The sequence below is a fragment of the Carya illinoinensis genome, chromosome 16 (genome assembly GCF_018687715.1).
Source record: "Carya illinoinensis cultivar Pawnee chromosome 16, C.illinoinensisPawnee_v1, whole genome shotgun sequence".
Lineage (NCBI taxonomy): Eukaryota > Viridiplantae > Streptophyta > Magnoliopsida > Fagales > Juglandaceae > Carya > Carya illinoinensis.
In genome coordinates, this window is record NC_056767.1 from 20,676,760 (window position 1) to 20,693,982 (window position 17,223).

At 36.0% G+C, this 17,223-nt stretch overlaps 1 protein-coding gene across 1 annotated transcript; it reads right to left on the minus strand.

Annotated features, from left to right (window-relative positions):
• Positions 1-1,667: 1,667 nt before the first annotated feature.
• Positions 1,668-2,547, minus strand: LOC122299709 (kunitz trypsin inhibitor 5). Its single transcript, XM_043110130.1, has one exon. The coding sequence runs from the start codon at positions 2,484-2,486 to the stop codon at positions 1,851-1,853; it is 636 nt and encodes a 211-aa protein (XP_042966064.1). The 5' UTR covers positions 2,487-2,547; the 3' UTR covers positions 1,668-1,850.
• Positions 2,548-17,223: the final 14,676 nt, after the last annotated feature.

Here is a 17,223-nt window from a genome sequence, read left to right on the forward strand (position 1 = left end):
ATAACATAACTTCCCACAAAGCACATACAAAATAAACAAGAGTTTGACAGTAGCACTCCATGGACATCATAACAAACTAACCCAAATAACAAGGCAAAAAAGTTACAACAAAACTAAAATTAGTAACACACCATTTGGAGAATAGATACTGAAATGGATAGGAACGGGAGAAATCTACTTCCTCTTCCCAATTATTCTATCAGTCTCATCCTAGATTTCCTTACGAACCAAGGCTGCACAAAAACACAGAAACCTAAAATATCAGTTACAATATAACTTTTATCTTAGATGTTACATGAATAAAAAATGTCATGAGAGAAATAAAATAAATTATGACTAGCATCATAGGTAAGAGAAAGTCAAGTATGAGTTTTTCCTTGTTTGGGTATGGAATTCATAAAGTACTATAAGAGTGACCATTATAACATGAATTCAATCAGAGAATATTCTTTAGGATATATAGCAGGAGAGTTTAATAAAATAAAAATGAAGTCAACCATTATAACTAGGTACATAAACAAAGTCATTATGTACACATTTTGTGCTATTTTATTCTACCTAATCTTTTTGTCTCAATCCTATCTATTAAACCAAGTAAACCCAGCCAACTATAGCAACTTCCCCACCTTTTGTATCTCTCTATTTATGTAAACAAAGCCCAAACCTGAAGCAAAGAATATTAAGCTACAATCCCAAATTAAGAATATGATTTGATCAACCCCAAGTTGTACAGATTCCTTCTCACTAAAAGCAAACACAACTTATTTTTTCCATTCAAATTCAAAGACAAGCACTTCAAGTCAACCTAACAGAAGTTGGAAGGTGGATGGCCATACCAACAAATCTGAGTCGGAAGTTGTAGTAGTGTTGTACTAGAGGCCAGGGTACAAAAGTGGGAAAAACTAGGATGTAGATGTGTTAAAGCGAATTGGGATGCTTCCTTAGAGGTGAAAAAAAAAACAAATGGGAGCGGGAATTATTATAAGAGATGAGGAGGGAGAACCGTCGATTGTTGTCTGTGACCAAAAGAAACATGTTGAAGTTCCTGTGGTGGCAGAGTGTATTGCTTTGCAAAAGGTGTTGGAGTTATGCAGTGAACTTAATCAAAAGAATGCAACATTTGAAGGAGATGTAAAAACTGTTATTATCGTAGTTCAAAGGGAAGAAAAGGAATTGTCTTGCTTTGGTTTCTTGGTTGAAGATGTGAAGTTTTTCTTTAAAAGTAATAGAGATTGGTAGATGCAATTTACATATAGAGAGAACAATGCAATAGCACATTCTTTAGCTAGGACGACTCTAGGTCTGTTAGAAAAGACTGTGTGGATAGAAGATATGCCAACCTTTGTTGCAAAGGTTTTGGATAATGACAAGCTTTGTAGTACTGAAATTCATTAATGAAATATTGAGGTATTATTTCAAAAAAAAAAAATACAAGTTTGATAAAAAAAAACTAATAGAAACATATATATTTTCATTAATTTTTTAAAGAAATTCAAATTTATAAAGGAATGCTTAGCAAGTTAGAGAAATTCGAATTTATAAAGGAATGTTAAGCAATTTGGGGATGTTGTGCCAATGGCCTGTTTAAAACCGAGATTATGGATTCGACCCCCATCTCCCAATATATAAATAAAAAACTTAAAAATAACAACAAGAACTTCCAATAGAATAAGATTAACACTTCAATAATTAAATTTGTAATTATCGTCGACTTTACTTGAATTACAATAAACATGCAATTTTACCGACCTTCTTCGGCAATCCTCTTTTATTTTTCAATATATTTTAGTTCATAGAGAATTAGGACCGGACCATACATTTCATATTTGTATGTGTATTAATCAAAGTATCTAGGGAGCTTTCTTGAACATAACCTTCAACGGAACATCACTCAGAGCCAAATTCCTTTTCCCGTCCACAATATAAATCCCAATATCTCTGCACAAAACCTTGCAAGAACTGCACACTGTAGGACAGAAAACAAACTTGTAATCATCATCGTATTTCTCGATCTTAAACCAGTTGCTGGTCGTTTCACGACCCGGGTTGCCTTCAACCCCATTACTCGTCACAAACCACTGTTTTGCCAAGTCATCGAAACTGTCAAGCTTCCATACAGTCGGCTGAACACAAATGGTGTAAACATTGAACCTGATGTTCAGGTCTGTGGAAACGCGCACGCCTTTTCTGGGTTCCACTGGGAAAAACTTCACGGGGAGACCGTGGAATACCTCGTCCTCATCCTGGACAACATCGAGAGGGCAGGACTTGTTCCTGGAGATGGAAAGGGAGAGTCCCCCGCCCGTCCCGCGGGCAACTGGCAATATATGATAATCAACGCCTACTATCAGCTTATTTCCGGATTTGTCGAGCACTGGAGCCGGCACAGCCTCGGCAGCACCAGGAAATGTTTTTGTTGCGAGAGCGAAGAGAAATAGGAAGAGTAGCATGCGCGCGCGCAGCTGCAGCAATACAGTCTGTATCATTGCGTCTGGTCTTTTGTTTCACTCTTTTTTTTTTTTTTTTTTTTTTTTTTATTGTGTAAATGGGCGTAGATAAACAAGTATTTATAGAGATGCTGTGGGTTCTAATTCAACTACACCTTGGAAGAACTAGGAAGAAGTTTATTATTTTGATTTGATTTCATAAATAATTGATTTAGTTTTCATAATTACCAAATTGGGTGATTTGATTTTTATTATGATAAAAATATTATAAATAGAGACTAATATTTTATATTCAATAACAATTGAAAATAAGAAAAATATGGTCATCAAAATTTATTTCCCTCCTTTTCTCCTTCCTCACCTCTTTTTTTATAATGTTTTATATTTTTTTTATCATGATTTACACACCGTTTAGATTGAGAAGTGATCTCAACTCAATTTATTTTTATCATTATAAATTTTTTTAATTTCCACATATAATATAATAAATAATTTCTTTCTTTCAAATCTCAACACAATAAATATGTATTAAAAATTAATATTTTAATAATATTTTTTTAAATTTTAGTTTTTATTTTAACTTCTTTCGTCTCACCTTAGTACTGTATCTCTAAATGGTACTAATTTAGAGTTGGGTGCGGGGCACCTGTCGACCAACGCCCCATGCCTCATCCACTTGAACGGGTTGGACTTACACATCCCAAACAGCATTATTTATAGACATGTTCTCATCCTCTTTTACAAGTCGTCAAACCCAGTACCTCATGTTTCTCCCCATTTTAAGAGTTTAGAAATATGGTAACTTGAGTCAACGTTTCCGGCCTTCATCTGATGTGCATGCATTAAAGCGGATGAGAACATGGCATGACTACCTTAGCTCACAAGGGAAAAGTTACGCGAAGGTTGACGAGGAAGGAGTTATGCATGATGCACAATCTTTTGTAATTTTCTTATTAAGGTTTTTGAAGTTTTTTTATACTTTCTTTTTTTTTTTTTTGCATTTCAATCTTTTGTCACTTTGTGCATGTGTGACTTCTAAAGCAATTCAATTTTATCCGTTGTTAATAGTTTACTAACTGAAGTTTAACGAAGAAACTAATTATTAGATTTTTCTGTAAAACAAAGAGTAAAAAGTAAATCATACAGTATCGTCTGTTCAAGTCATCTTGGAACACATGGAGGTCATAGTTCATGTGAGGACCGTGCCAATGCAGGGAATAGACCATCAATCAATTGTGAGCAGAAGGAAAATAAGAGAAGAACTTGAGGCAAGTTAGAAAAGTTGCCCAACGAATGAAGGTGAGAAACAAGTTTGAGGCGAGCAACAGTCAACAACAAGATTCTTGTTGACATACGAGCTTTCTGGGACTACACATAAATGCTTATAAGCTGGTATTGTCATATGTAGAAGCCCACACTCCAATCAAGAGTCACATATGGAGTGGGCCTGCTAAAAAGATTACAACTTGGTATATCATATAATATGAACTCAAAGGTGTGGTCTAACGTCACGTGAGAGACCCTCACTTGAAGAGAGACTGAGGATTGGATATAAGGCAAGTTGTAAGGACATGCAAGCCATGCCCTACCAATCTTCTCTATCATCCTATAGTGGGATGATCAAGACTAAAGGACTACTATTCACGCACGTCTAGAATCAAAAGGACGTCATAAAGACACTTGATGAATCCGTACTATAAAAGGCTTAAGGTAAAAGTCAAAATCTCACTTTTGAGATCATAAACACCTGAGAGCCCATAGATTCAGATTCTTTGCAGAAAGCAAGTGCCTTCAAAAGAAACAAAGAAAGGAACAGCACATCACTGCCATGATTTTAAGGCAGTGAGGTAGGTTAGCTTCTAAGAAAGTGTGAGTAATATATATGGGTAAATTTTGTGTGAGAATGTTATGAGATTTTGGCATATGCATACTGTGTAATCTCTCCATTTCTCCATTACATTTAACAATATTTTTATCTCGTGTTTTCTAATATTTGAATGCATTTGTTTTCAATGCCATCTTTCGCGTGAGTAATCGTGTCATGTGTCAATCATCATGGAGGGGACAGAGGGTTCTCCAGACCATTCTTGCGGTGCGTCGACATGAGCTTTATGTGGGTAGAGAGAGTTCCTGTGAATGATTCGGTTGGGTTGGTATCCCCTGGCATATCAATTCTAGGTGTATTTGAATTGGTTGGTTGTAAAGATGTTCTCCAATGCAACATTTATATCTTTGTGTGAGAGTTGACTTGTTTTGGGGACATATGAGTTAATTTGCACCATGTTGGTCGAATGGGATAGATTCCCTGATTTCGAATGGTGGAGCTGCTCACCCCTATTAACCTATCAGGCGATGAATGTTTGTATGGCAAATATCTATGTAATAGTTGTGAAAGGCTATTTTATTCGTGTGACATGTTTTACATGCACGATAAGAGCATCATTCCTCACATCATTGACATATGCAACTATATATATATAGACGTATCGAGTGTGACGGATATTTGAAGTGTCTAGACATTCAATATAAAGTTACCCGCCCTCGTTCACGACATATAAGGTGCAATGTTCATAATATGCATCTAGCATTATGTAATATTTGTAGCGGATAATTTTTTTTCTTGAGCAATACTTTGCACTAAACTAAAAGTGTCCCAAATACTTAAAACATATTTTATACATAATGACATAGTAAACAAACTAGATCACAATATCAGTCCAACATATCTATGATCATAAGTGTGTTGGAGATTGAACTCCATAAGTACAACTTGTAAACTAAGGTAACTACTATACTATCCATCGACGTTGTACTATCGTCTAGTCGGTCGTTTTCATTTAGGGGGAATGGTAGTTGAGACTACTACGGTGAGATTTCATTACAAATCCGAGCAAGTTAATAGAATACCTCCACACAAGTTAATGATGCATGTACGACAGTAAAAACATGAATGCATAATCAAAGTCATAAGTAAGTATAACATAACTTGACATACAATATGGCATAACTAATATAAGTTGAACTAAAATGTGAACCGAACATGACATGACATGACATAAATTTAATTTGAGACTTAACTTGACATGAATGTGAATTTGAACATAACATGAATGCCAACTTGTGACGCCCCAAACTCTCACGTACGGACACGTGGAAATCAAAGCATCGGGATGATGACAACAAGGGTCACACATCCCATCGTTAAGTGCCAAGTGCGTATACATACAACAAGTGTACAATAAAATCAAGCAGCAGATAATAAAAGTCTTATAACTAAGTACCATAATTTTTGTTTAATACAAACCCACTTAAACCACACATAATAAAATATTACAAGTCTCAAATATTGTTTCAAAACCAAAATATAAGGCATAAAAACTAATAGAGATATTTTTTGACATAAACAACTCCAAATCAAAACTCTGGCGGAGCCGCCTCCTCGGGCTCAGTCTCCTCCTCCTCGTCGACATCTGCATCAAAATCTACGGTTCTAAAATGGTACCGCAGGTAAGTAATACACCAAACAAACCTCAAGATAAAAAGTATATTCATGCCACAATAATATGCATGAAAATGATGTCATATGCATATATCCCAAAAGTTAACATTTTCCACACATGCCAAAAATTCCATTTTGGCCCAAAACATTCCCTTTAAACATAACATTGCCCTTATCCCAGATAATGGCCCAAAAACCAAACCATCAGAGCACTGTAGGCGGGAATCACAGGCAGGACTCTACTACCATCCCTGCTCACCACCATCCCTACGCGTGAACCGTAAGCGGGAATCGCAGGCGGGACTCTACCACCATCCCTGCTCACCACCATCCCTACACGTGCCTCTGACTCAAACAAGTCAATCCAATCGTTCACATATACCATAAATCATTTCTTGCTTACAAGCCCAGTTTTCATTTTACAAACACATGTACATGCATGCAATTACATGAAAATCCAGTTTTCCCTTTTTAAACATGAACATGCATGCACTATACAATACAAACATCAAGGCACAAAATATCCAACAAATCTCAACATCAACCAAACATAATTAACTCCATCCTCAAATCCATCCGACCACATACTCCTCGGACTCAGTCCGAAATAACCAACCAATCACAAATTATTGTTAAAACAAAAAATATATTTAAATCTAAAAGGAAGTTTGGAAAATACTTATAGCGCTATATTATAATTTTTAAAGGATCAAGGAGTTGCAAACGGCGAAGAAAAAACAACGTAACAGTGTAAAATATACTGTGTCGTGGGTTGTAAAATACCCACTTTCGAACAGGGACAAACCAAGAGTTGGGATTGATAGGGAATGACCTAGAGGTATTTATGAAGCTAATGGAAGTGAGAGTTGGCCGTGGGTGGTGGTGGAAGCGAAAAAATGGCAAAATAGAGATGAGCTCGTGGGAGCCTCTCCGGCAACAAATCGGAGCTGGAAATGGGTGGTTTAGAACAGCAAGAAGTAGGTGATGAAGTGGTGAAGAGATGGTGGCCGGAGGTGGAACGACAGCGGCAAAAAGGGGAAAAAACCTTGCGGAATGGTAGGGCTTTCGATGGCTAACAGCGGCACAGGAGAGGCTGATATTTGGTGGGGAGGTACGCCAGCCAGAGGGGAGTCGACTAGTGGGGGCGGTGTAGGTCACGCCGGCGGGACAGCGGCGAACTGGGCGGTGGAAGAAACGGACGAAAAAGGGGGGGCTAGGTCGGGCGTACGGAGAAACGGAGAAGGAAAAAGAAAGAAAGAAAAAAGATAAGAAAAAGAAAAAGAAAAGAGGAAAAAGAAAAAGAGAAAAAGAAAAGATGGAGAAAAAAATGAGGTTCAATCCTCACTTCTGGAGTCTAGAAACTGATCCGACGAAAACAATTTTAAAAGCTATAAAACGACTAAAATAATTTAAACACCACATCAAACTAAAATATAATAAATAATTAGTAAAAACTAACAACTAAATTTTAAATCCAAAAATAAATTAAAATAATTTACACAGCAATTTAAATTCAAAACGATAATAATATTAAGAAAGCTCTACAAAACAAATATTACAACTAAATAAATCCAATTAAAATACGATAATTTAAAATAAAAGAACTAATATTTTAATTAAATTAAAATACTCCTTCAGTGAAAATACACGTAAAAACGGGGTATCACACAACTTGACTATAGCATGAACGTGAACTTGAACATAACATAATGATTATAATATGGCAGATTATACTCCTTCACCATAGAACTCAGTAGCACATAAGCCTTGATCGTAGTACTAGGCAAATCGTATCATCCTTGACTGTAATATAAATTAACTAATATATCTTTTTGTAGTATAGTAAATTATACTTCTTTACCGTAGTACCCAGCATCACATAAGCCTTGACAGCAATACCTGGTAGCGCGTATCATCCTTGGTCATAGTATAAATTAACTGATTTATCCATCTATTATATGGTAGATTATACTCCTTCACCATTGTGTCCAGCAGCGCATAAGGCTTGAACGCAATACTAAGCAGTATGTATCATCCTTGATTGTAGTACAAATTAATAGATAACATGAACTTGTACATGAATGTGAAATAAATTTAGAATCTTGCTCAATAACTTAATAAACATGACAATGTGGATGCTACATAAGTCCCCTTGAGCCATGTGTCTTTGCCAATTACCACATTACAACACATGTATTTACACCAACAACTATGAGTACATTAACACATGTGCCACACTTGCTATGGACACATATATTATACGTGCCACAATTGCTATAGTCACACATAGTGTATGTGCCATAATTGTTGTGGACATATGTATTTTGAAATATGGCTCCATCGACATTAGTGGCTAATGCGCTCCTATAACCAATTACTTAGGCCCCATTCGCAACCTATTGATTGTATTTTATCAACACAGAAAATTTTACACTAATTTAGATACTCCAGTGTGAAAAAAAAAAAAAAGAGTTCCTCTAGGATATTACCCATCCTAGCACTTAGGGTTGTGATAGACATAAATAACTTGACATGACTGTACCCAAAATACACAAACTATACTCGAGATGAAATGTGACATGAAGACTGTGACGCCCCCAAATCTCACGTATGGACACGGGGAAATTGAGACGTCCGGATGATGACAACATGGGTCACCACCCTATCGCCAAGTACCAAGTGTGTGTATAAGCAACAAATGTGCAAAAAGGAACACGCAGCGGATAGCAAAAGTCTCATAACTAAGTACCAGATACAGATATAGTTTCAAAGCCAACTATAAAGCAAAACTCCAACTCAATACTCTGGCGGAGCCGCCTCCTCAGGCTCAACCTCCTCCTCCTCCTCGATCTCTGCATCAAAACCTACGGTACCAAAAATGGTGCCGCAGGTAAGTAAAGATCCAAACGCCACTAAATAAAAACATATTAAAACTCAAACAATATGCATGAAAGAATGCCAATGGACATAACCCGGAAAACTATATTTTTTCCACGCACGCCAAAAATCCCATTTGGCCCCAAAAACGTATTACTTTCCAACTCACGCCAAAAGTTTCATTTGGCCCATATCCAATTCATATCAATAACCAATTAACCCGAATGCACCATGACCTCCCCTAGGGGTCATCCGCACACCCTGGCTCCTATGCCACACCGCAAGTAACGACCACGCGTGTGACACCTAAACGAGCGATGCCCAGTTTCGCACCCCGTGCGTTCGTAGCCGAGCATCCTCTAGCCCTCGCCAGCGAAGGGCCACGGAGTCGGTACGAGAGCGTTACCATCTCGCCCGCTCTCGTTGTCGCCTAGCGACAACTCAGGGGACGTCACTCAGTATATTACGATCCCGAGTGACCAGAGGAGCTCCACCGAGATAATACCCCATCTCGACTTGGGGTCGTGATACACACGCACCCGAAAATCCATTTACACCAACAAAATATGATTTTTCTCAATTAAATAAAATGCACATGTATGCTTCATGTAATGCACGCCTCAAGGCACAAATAACCAACCAATCACAAAACAACCAAATCAAGCAACTCCATCCTTAATCCATCCAACCCCTGAACTCCTCGGACTCAGTCCGGAATCAACCAACCAGCAGTCAAATAATTATTGTAAGAGCAAAATACATTTAAATTTAAAAGTAGAGTTTGAAAAATACTTACAGCGCTATACGTTATTTTTTGAAAGCTTACGACGTTGCAAACGGCGGAGGAAAAGCAACATAACAGTGTATTTTACACTGTGGCCGTGGGTAGTAAATTACCCACTTATGAATGGGGACAAACCAAGACACGAAATTGATAGGGAATGGCCTTGAGATGTTTATGAAGCTAAAGGAAGTGAGCTTTGGCCGTGGGTGGCGGTGGAAACGGTGGTGGAAGTGCGAAAATGGGCTGAACGGAGTTGAGCTCATGGGAGCTGCTCCGACAATGGATCGGGGCCAAAATTGGGTGGGTTAGGATGGCAAGAGGTAGAGGAGGAAGTGTTGAAGAGATGGTGGTCGGAGGTGGAGCGACGGCACCGAAAATGGCTCAAAACCGTGCGGAAAGAAGGGGCTGTAGGAGGTGATCGGCGGCACGGATGGAGCTGGAAATTGGTGGGAGTGATCACCGGCCAGAGGGGGATGTTTTTGGTGGGGCTGGTGTTGGCCACGCAAGCCGAACGACGGTGGGTCGGGGCTGGCAGCTGGGCGGCGACGGGAAGAAAGGAAAAGGAGCAGCGTGTAGGGAGAGAGAGGAAGAAGAAAGAAAAGAAGAAAAAAAAGAAGAAAAAAAAGAAAGAAAAGGAAAGAAAAAGAAAAGAAAAAAAGAAAAAAGGGAAAAAGAAAAGATGAGGGAAAGAAATGAGGTCCAGTCCTCACCTCTGGAATCCAAAAATCGATCCCCTGAAAACGATTTTAAAACCATAAAACGACTAAAATAAATTAAACACCACATCAAATAAAATAAAATAAAATAATTTAAAATAAAATAATTTAAAATAAAAGGACTACTATAATAATTAAATTAAAACAACTCCTTCAGTAAAAATATACGTAAAAACGGGGTATCACAAAGACCAAAGGACAAAGGCCCTATCGTAGCAAAACATGACATGAACACAAGTCAAAAGACATTGCATACTTGAGACAGAAACATTTCATAGCATGATATAATATGTATCCGACAACATTTCATAATATGATTTAACATATAACATACAACATTTTATAACATGGCTTAACATGTAACAATGAATATTTAATGAGATTGCATATGTGTAACAGCTGGCATACGTAAGATGACATATTTGCAACATATAACAATACGTGACAGAATGTATTATGTAATATATAAGTATTTCATGAAAGAATAAATCATATGTAACAAATGAACATATAATGATGTGGCAAGGCGTAACATATAAGTAAAAGTAAACTGACAGTAAGTTAAAAGCTAACTTATCTCAATTTTTGCATTTCTATGAAAAATTCAAGTGCAAGCACAAGGAGCTTTAAGTAAGGATTCTAAAAGTCAAAAAATTAATCACTAATAATTAAAAACATAGAAAAATACTAAATCAGAGTAAAATTATTATTTTATCCACTACCCTTGAAAAAATGATCATTTTAACCCTAACTTAAGGATTTTGTATCCTAAGTCTAAAAATCACCAAAATTTACATGAGATATGTAAATTTTGTACTAAAATATCATATGGGTCGAAATATGTATAAGACATTTCCCTTGATTTTTATTGTAATTCTTCCAATTTCAACCTCAAGATCCAACCAATGTTTTGCAACAAAGACAATCATATCCTAAATTTAAAACATTCTTAAAACATTTTCATGATATTCATTAGTACCAAACCTTTTAGTGAAAAGATCCAAACTTTTTAACTAAAAATGCTAGCCCTTGAATCACAAATTTTGATCTATTTCAAAGCAACTCCAAAAACTTCAAAAACTCCAAATCTTTCTTTCAACATATTAATAACATATTCCTAAAAATAGCCATGCTTTGAAATATCAAACAAAAGTCACCAAAAAGCATGAAACAACACTTAGAGTTTTCGATTTCATCCTAAGTCCAAAAACAGAATTTGTTTCTTAACTAATTTTGATCAACCACTTGATCCATGGCCTAAAAAGATTAGATCTTTAAATCAAAATATCACATGGTTTAAAATCATGTCTGAAAATAGATCTAAGCATTAAACTCAAAATCACATTGTTAAAAATAAACCAAGACATGGATTTAACCACGAACATCATTCATTTGGCCTAACCAAATATCCTCTTAAATAAAACCTTTTATCTTTGAAACTAACATCAAATATCTTCAAAATAACATCTTAACATGTATATAAGAGGTTTAGGATCCTCAAAGAAAAATATCAAAGCCAATGGAATAAGCTTAAACCACAAGATCTAAACTTTATTAAAATAGAAACTATTTTTTCTCTTCCAATTTCTAAGTTTCTAAATCTAAGAAAATCTTTCTTCGACAGCTTTAATCATAGAAAAAATACTCAACCAACAAACATATATACATGTTAACAATAATTCATAAAAATTTTGGAATAAGATCTATCTTTTAGCTTGGTCAAAAACTCTAAAATATAACATACTCTCCAGTTTATTGCCTAGAATGATCTTTCTGGGGTTAAAACAACTTTTAACTGATCAAATGACCTTAAAATAGAATAAATAAGATATACACGTAAACTATACTCACAAAGGAATAACTTTCATGAATGAAACTTGAAACGGGCGTGCAAAAGAATTTAGAAATGCAGTCTGAGAAAGTCTTTTGTTTTCTTTCTAAGAAAAATGAGAAAAAGAGATGGAATTAGTGTGAAATGGGCTAGATGGTTTCTTACACAAGTGAGGGATGATGATAAGGCTAAGAATGAGTTTGAGTGTTGGTCTTGACAACCCAGAACAGTGGGTAAAAAAATTCCAAGATATTTCTCTCCACGGTGCCTTGTAGAAGTAGAAGAGTGAGGTACTGGCTTCTAGCTCTTCCCTTCAAGTAAGCCCTAGGGTATTGTTGGGAAAATATGATAAGCCATGTGGGGGCGTAATACTTACTCAAGAACTAATACCAAGGTGGCAAAATATGTGGGCCTTAATAGGCCTTAACTGAATGGGCCTCCACTTTTTGGTTAGAAGGGGGTTTTCGATTCTATCAAGCCCAAATCTAACTTTTTTTTGCCCAATAAAATATCCAAAGTTTTAAAAGGTTGGATAATGATGTCATAACATAAATTTGAAGGACTAATATCATGTGAAAGTGATTTAATCAAGTGATTAAATACAATGCTAGAAATCGATTCGGTTAGGTTTTTGAGTTCAACTTTAGGGTTTGGAGAAAATTGTTTAGAGTTTCAGTTTCAACCATAATTTCGAGGTTTTCAGTTGGATTCCAAGCAATTAGGGTCTTACTAGGGTAGAAATTCTCTTTGGTTTAGTACAATTCAGTTGGTTGGATGGAATTGGGTTTTGCCTAGGTAACATGATCTCACACTTTGATCCCTTCAAAATCTATCAAATGATTCCTCATGATGCCAAGTGTCTAATACTATTTACCATGTTGGGCTAAGATTTTTTCAAGTATCCAAATAAAACTTCTCTAATCTAATTTGGACATTCCACAATGTGATTTGACATTGCACTTGGTGTGTTTATCAAGTTACTATTCACTTTGAAAAAGTGAACAATAAGTTTTGTATTGTAAAATCCTAAATATTCATACAAATCTAAGAGTGAAATTTGTTTATCGAAATTCAACGTCGAAGTGCCCCTAAAAATAAAAAGATAGTTTCAATCAGGTGTTTCTTTCGAAAATATGATTATTGTGCCATAAAATCATAAATAATTAACTAAGTCTAATGTTGCAAACCATAACACATTCTAACAATTCTAACTATCTAAAGTAATTAAATTCGTGCTTCTGACACTATAGTGAGTGATAACACTGACTATGTTGATGTACGACTAAAATCTACGCGATTGATCGATTTGTAAAAGCTTACAGGGTTTTCACGAGGTTACTAAAGTATATAGAAATCTTACCATTGAATTTCTAACGGACTGTTACAATCTCCCCTCCTAAACAAAGATTTCAAAGTGTCTAATACTATTTACCATGTTGGGCTAAGATTTTTTCAAGTATCCAAATAAAACTTCTCTAATCTAATTTGGACATTCCACAATGTGATTTGACATTGCACTTGGTGTGTTTATCAAGTTACTATTCACTTTGAAAAAGTGAACAATAAGTTTTGTATTGTAAAATCCTAAATATTCATACAAATCTAAGAGTGAAATTTGTTTATCGAAATTCAACGCCGAAGTGCCCCTAAAAATAAAAAGATAGTTTCAATCAGGTGTTTCTTTCGAAAATATGATTATTGTGCCATAAAATCATAAATAATTAACTAAGTCTAATGTTGCAAACCATAACACATTCTAACAATTCTAACTATCTAAAGTAATTAAATTCGTGCTTCTGACACTATAGTGAGTGATAATACTGACTATGTTGATGTACGACTAAAATCTACGCGATTGATCGATTTGTAAAAGCTTACAGGGTTTTCACGAGGTTACTAAAGTATATAGAAATCTTACCATTGAATTTCTAACGGACTGTTACAATCTCCCCTCCTAAACAAAGATTTCATCCTCGAAATCGATGCAAGTAACAAGAATAGGCCAAGGAGAGATGTTGCTCACGAAACCTACTATCCATCACTAGATGTATCGTCACTAGTTGGCTTTGGTGGTGATGTGTTGATATCCATCAGCATGAGCTGCTGCAGTAAGTAGTAGAACGCGTCATCCTTTGAATCATACGCCATGTTGCCAAAGTGAGTTGGGTCGCAGTGTTGCGTGACCTCTTCATTGTCTCTATCTGGCTTCTAACCATCAACCAATAAACGTCCATAGTGAGTTGATGACAAGGATGAGCCTAACATTGCAGGCTCAGTGTTGGCAACTGTGGCATGTTTCCTTACTTGTCCGCTAGACTCTGCTTGGTATCGTGCCATCATAGCCTTGAAACTATCATTATCTACCCTTGTGGTTGACTGTAGATGCAGGTAACATTCTTCATGAGGTAACGCCTGCCTCTCATAGCCCACACTATTCTTATCTATAGCCATCACATGGTTACACAAAATAGCTATCACCATATAAGAGAAAGGTATAACACTCACAAAGGTTTCTGCCTGACTTAATGACTTCTAGGCTAACCTTCTAGGATATCCTTAAGTTAGGATGTGAAACCCTTAAGTTAGGGGTAAAATGGTAATTTTACTTTAAGTTGTCTCTTTTGCACATTTCTAATTATTAGTAATTAAATTTCTAACTTTTAAAGTATTCTTTTACAGATCCTCATATTTCGCACTTTATTCTCTTACAATGCAATAATCGAGGTAAGTTAGCTCTTAACTTACTATCAGTTTACTAGGTATGTGTGATGGGTAAGAAACTAAAATTTATGTCACTATATATGCCATGTCATCACATGTTTATCTGTTAGATGAATTATTCTGTTATTAAATAGTTATATGTTACATAATATATTCTATCACATGTTGCTATTTGTTGCATGTCACATTACATATATCATCTATTATATGTATATCATGTCATGTAATATTCACTGTCACATGTTATACCATGTTTTGAAATATTGTCTGTCACATATGCCATGTTATAAAATTTTGTCTGTGACATGTTATGCTATGTTATGAAATATTGTCAATTACATATTATATCATGTTATAAAATATTTTCTATTACATGTATGCCATGTTATAAAATATTGAAATATTATCTGTTACATGTATACTATGTTATGAAATATTGTCTGTTATATTTATGTCTCAAAGTACGTCATGTTTGTCGTCTTACATTCATGTCACGTTACTCTACATCAGGACTTCTATCATTTCGTATTCATGTCATGTCCCATCTCGAATACAATTTGTGTATCTCGAGAACAGTCTTGTTAAATTATTCATGTCAATCATGACTCTAAATGTTAGGATGAGGTAATTCCTAGTGGAACTCTTTTGTTCATGCTAGAGTGTCTAAATAGGTATGAAATTTCCTAGGTTGACGATGTACAGTCAACAGGTTGTGAATGAGGCCTAACTAGCTGGTCACTGGAGCACACCAGGCACTAAAGCTGATAGAGCCATATTTTATTTTACGTGTATTCAGATTAATTGTGGTATAAACAATTTATGGGGCCACAAAAATTGTGGAGCATGAGATATTGGATCACAACAAATATGGGGCATACATTATTTGAGACACAATAATTGTGGTATGTAGAATACATGGGGCTACAATAACTGTGGAGTACTTATTAACGCAATCACAACTGGTGTAGATACTTGTGTTGTGATGTGGTAATCGGCAAGGACACACGGCTCAAAAGGGCCTGTGTAGCAACCATATGTCACTTCATTAATTAAGTCCATTGAACAAGATTCTAAGTTCATGTATTTCACATTTAAGTCATGTCTCATGTTATGTTATATTTAAATTTACGTTCATGTCAAGCTTCAAGTTCATGTCCATGTTATATTTCAAGTTCATGTCACGTTAAGCCAAGTTTTAGTTTCGGTTCAAGTTATATCAGCTCATGCCATGTTATGTCAAGTTATGTTATGCTTATTATTTCATGCTATGTTATGTCAAGTTATGTTATGTTTATTATTATTAACTTTGATTGTGCATTTATGTCTTTACTACCATGCATGCATCTTTAGCCTGCATGGGAGTTTCTTGTTAACTTGTTGGGATTTATAATCAAATCTCATCGTGGTAGTCCGAGCTACCATTCCTCCATAGTGGTAGGCGATGTATCAGGATCAAAGCAGGAAGTGGACACTAGCAGACTGAAGGAGACTAGATGTCGCAGACGCGATGCAGAGCTTGTAGCCCCCATAGTTAGGTTTTTGGACAGTATTGTGGCATCTTTAGTTGAGTTATGCAAGTTACTCGACGAACTAGCCCAAATGTGTATATTGGTAATGTAATTATAAAACCCGATCTCTGTTATTTTGAGATTATAGTCTTTTGAGACCCATACTATAATCGTGAATATTTATTTTGTTAAGTATGCACGGATTATGTTTTAACTATTTAGGATAATATAAGTTTGGTGTATAGTATTGCTCAAAAAAAATATCCGATGTGAATATTGCATAATGCTAAATGCATGTTAGGAACATTGCATCTTATACGTCAAGAACATGGGTAAGTAACTTTGTGTTGCATGTTCTGATGCTTCAGATGTCTGTTTGATCCCAAGCAAAATCTAGCGGCGTCACAGCCTCATCAAGTCATCGTATGTACTTGGCCTGAATCTGACTATTAAGGCGACATAAAATTCTTCCCAACTCCTCAAGTTTCTAGACTCTTCCAGATCCTAAAATCACACTAATGCTTGGCCTTCCATATGGAAGAAAACAAGCCTCAATTTGTGTTGTGGTGAAATATTATAATAAGTGAAAAAATGATTGGCCTGGTAAAGCCACCCCATAGGCTCTCCCCCATTAAAATATGGGAAACCAATTCTTACTGACTTTGGAAATTGATCTCCTGCAGGTTCATACTGGTCCTCCCACTATTGGTACTGTTGCATTCCTGAGACTCCTCCAATTTCCTCTTCTGCACTTCGGTCGTGAGGACTGTGAGCTGTTGAACGACTGCCTCAAATTGCCTCTTCATCGCCAAAATCTCAATCTCGGTGGTTTTAAGCATT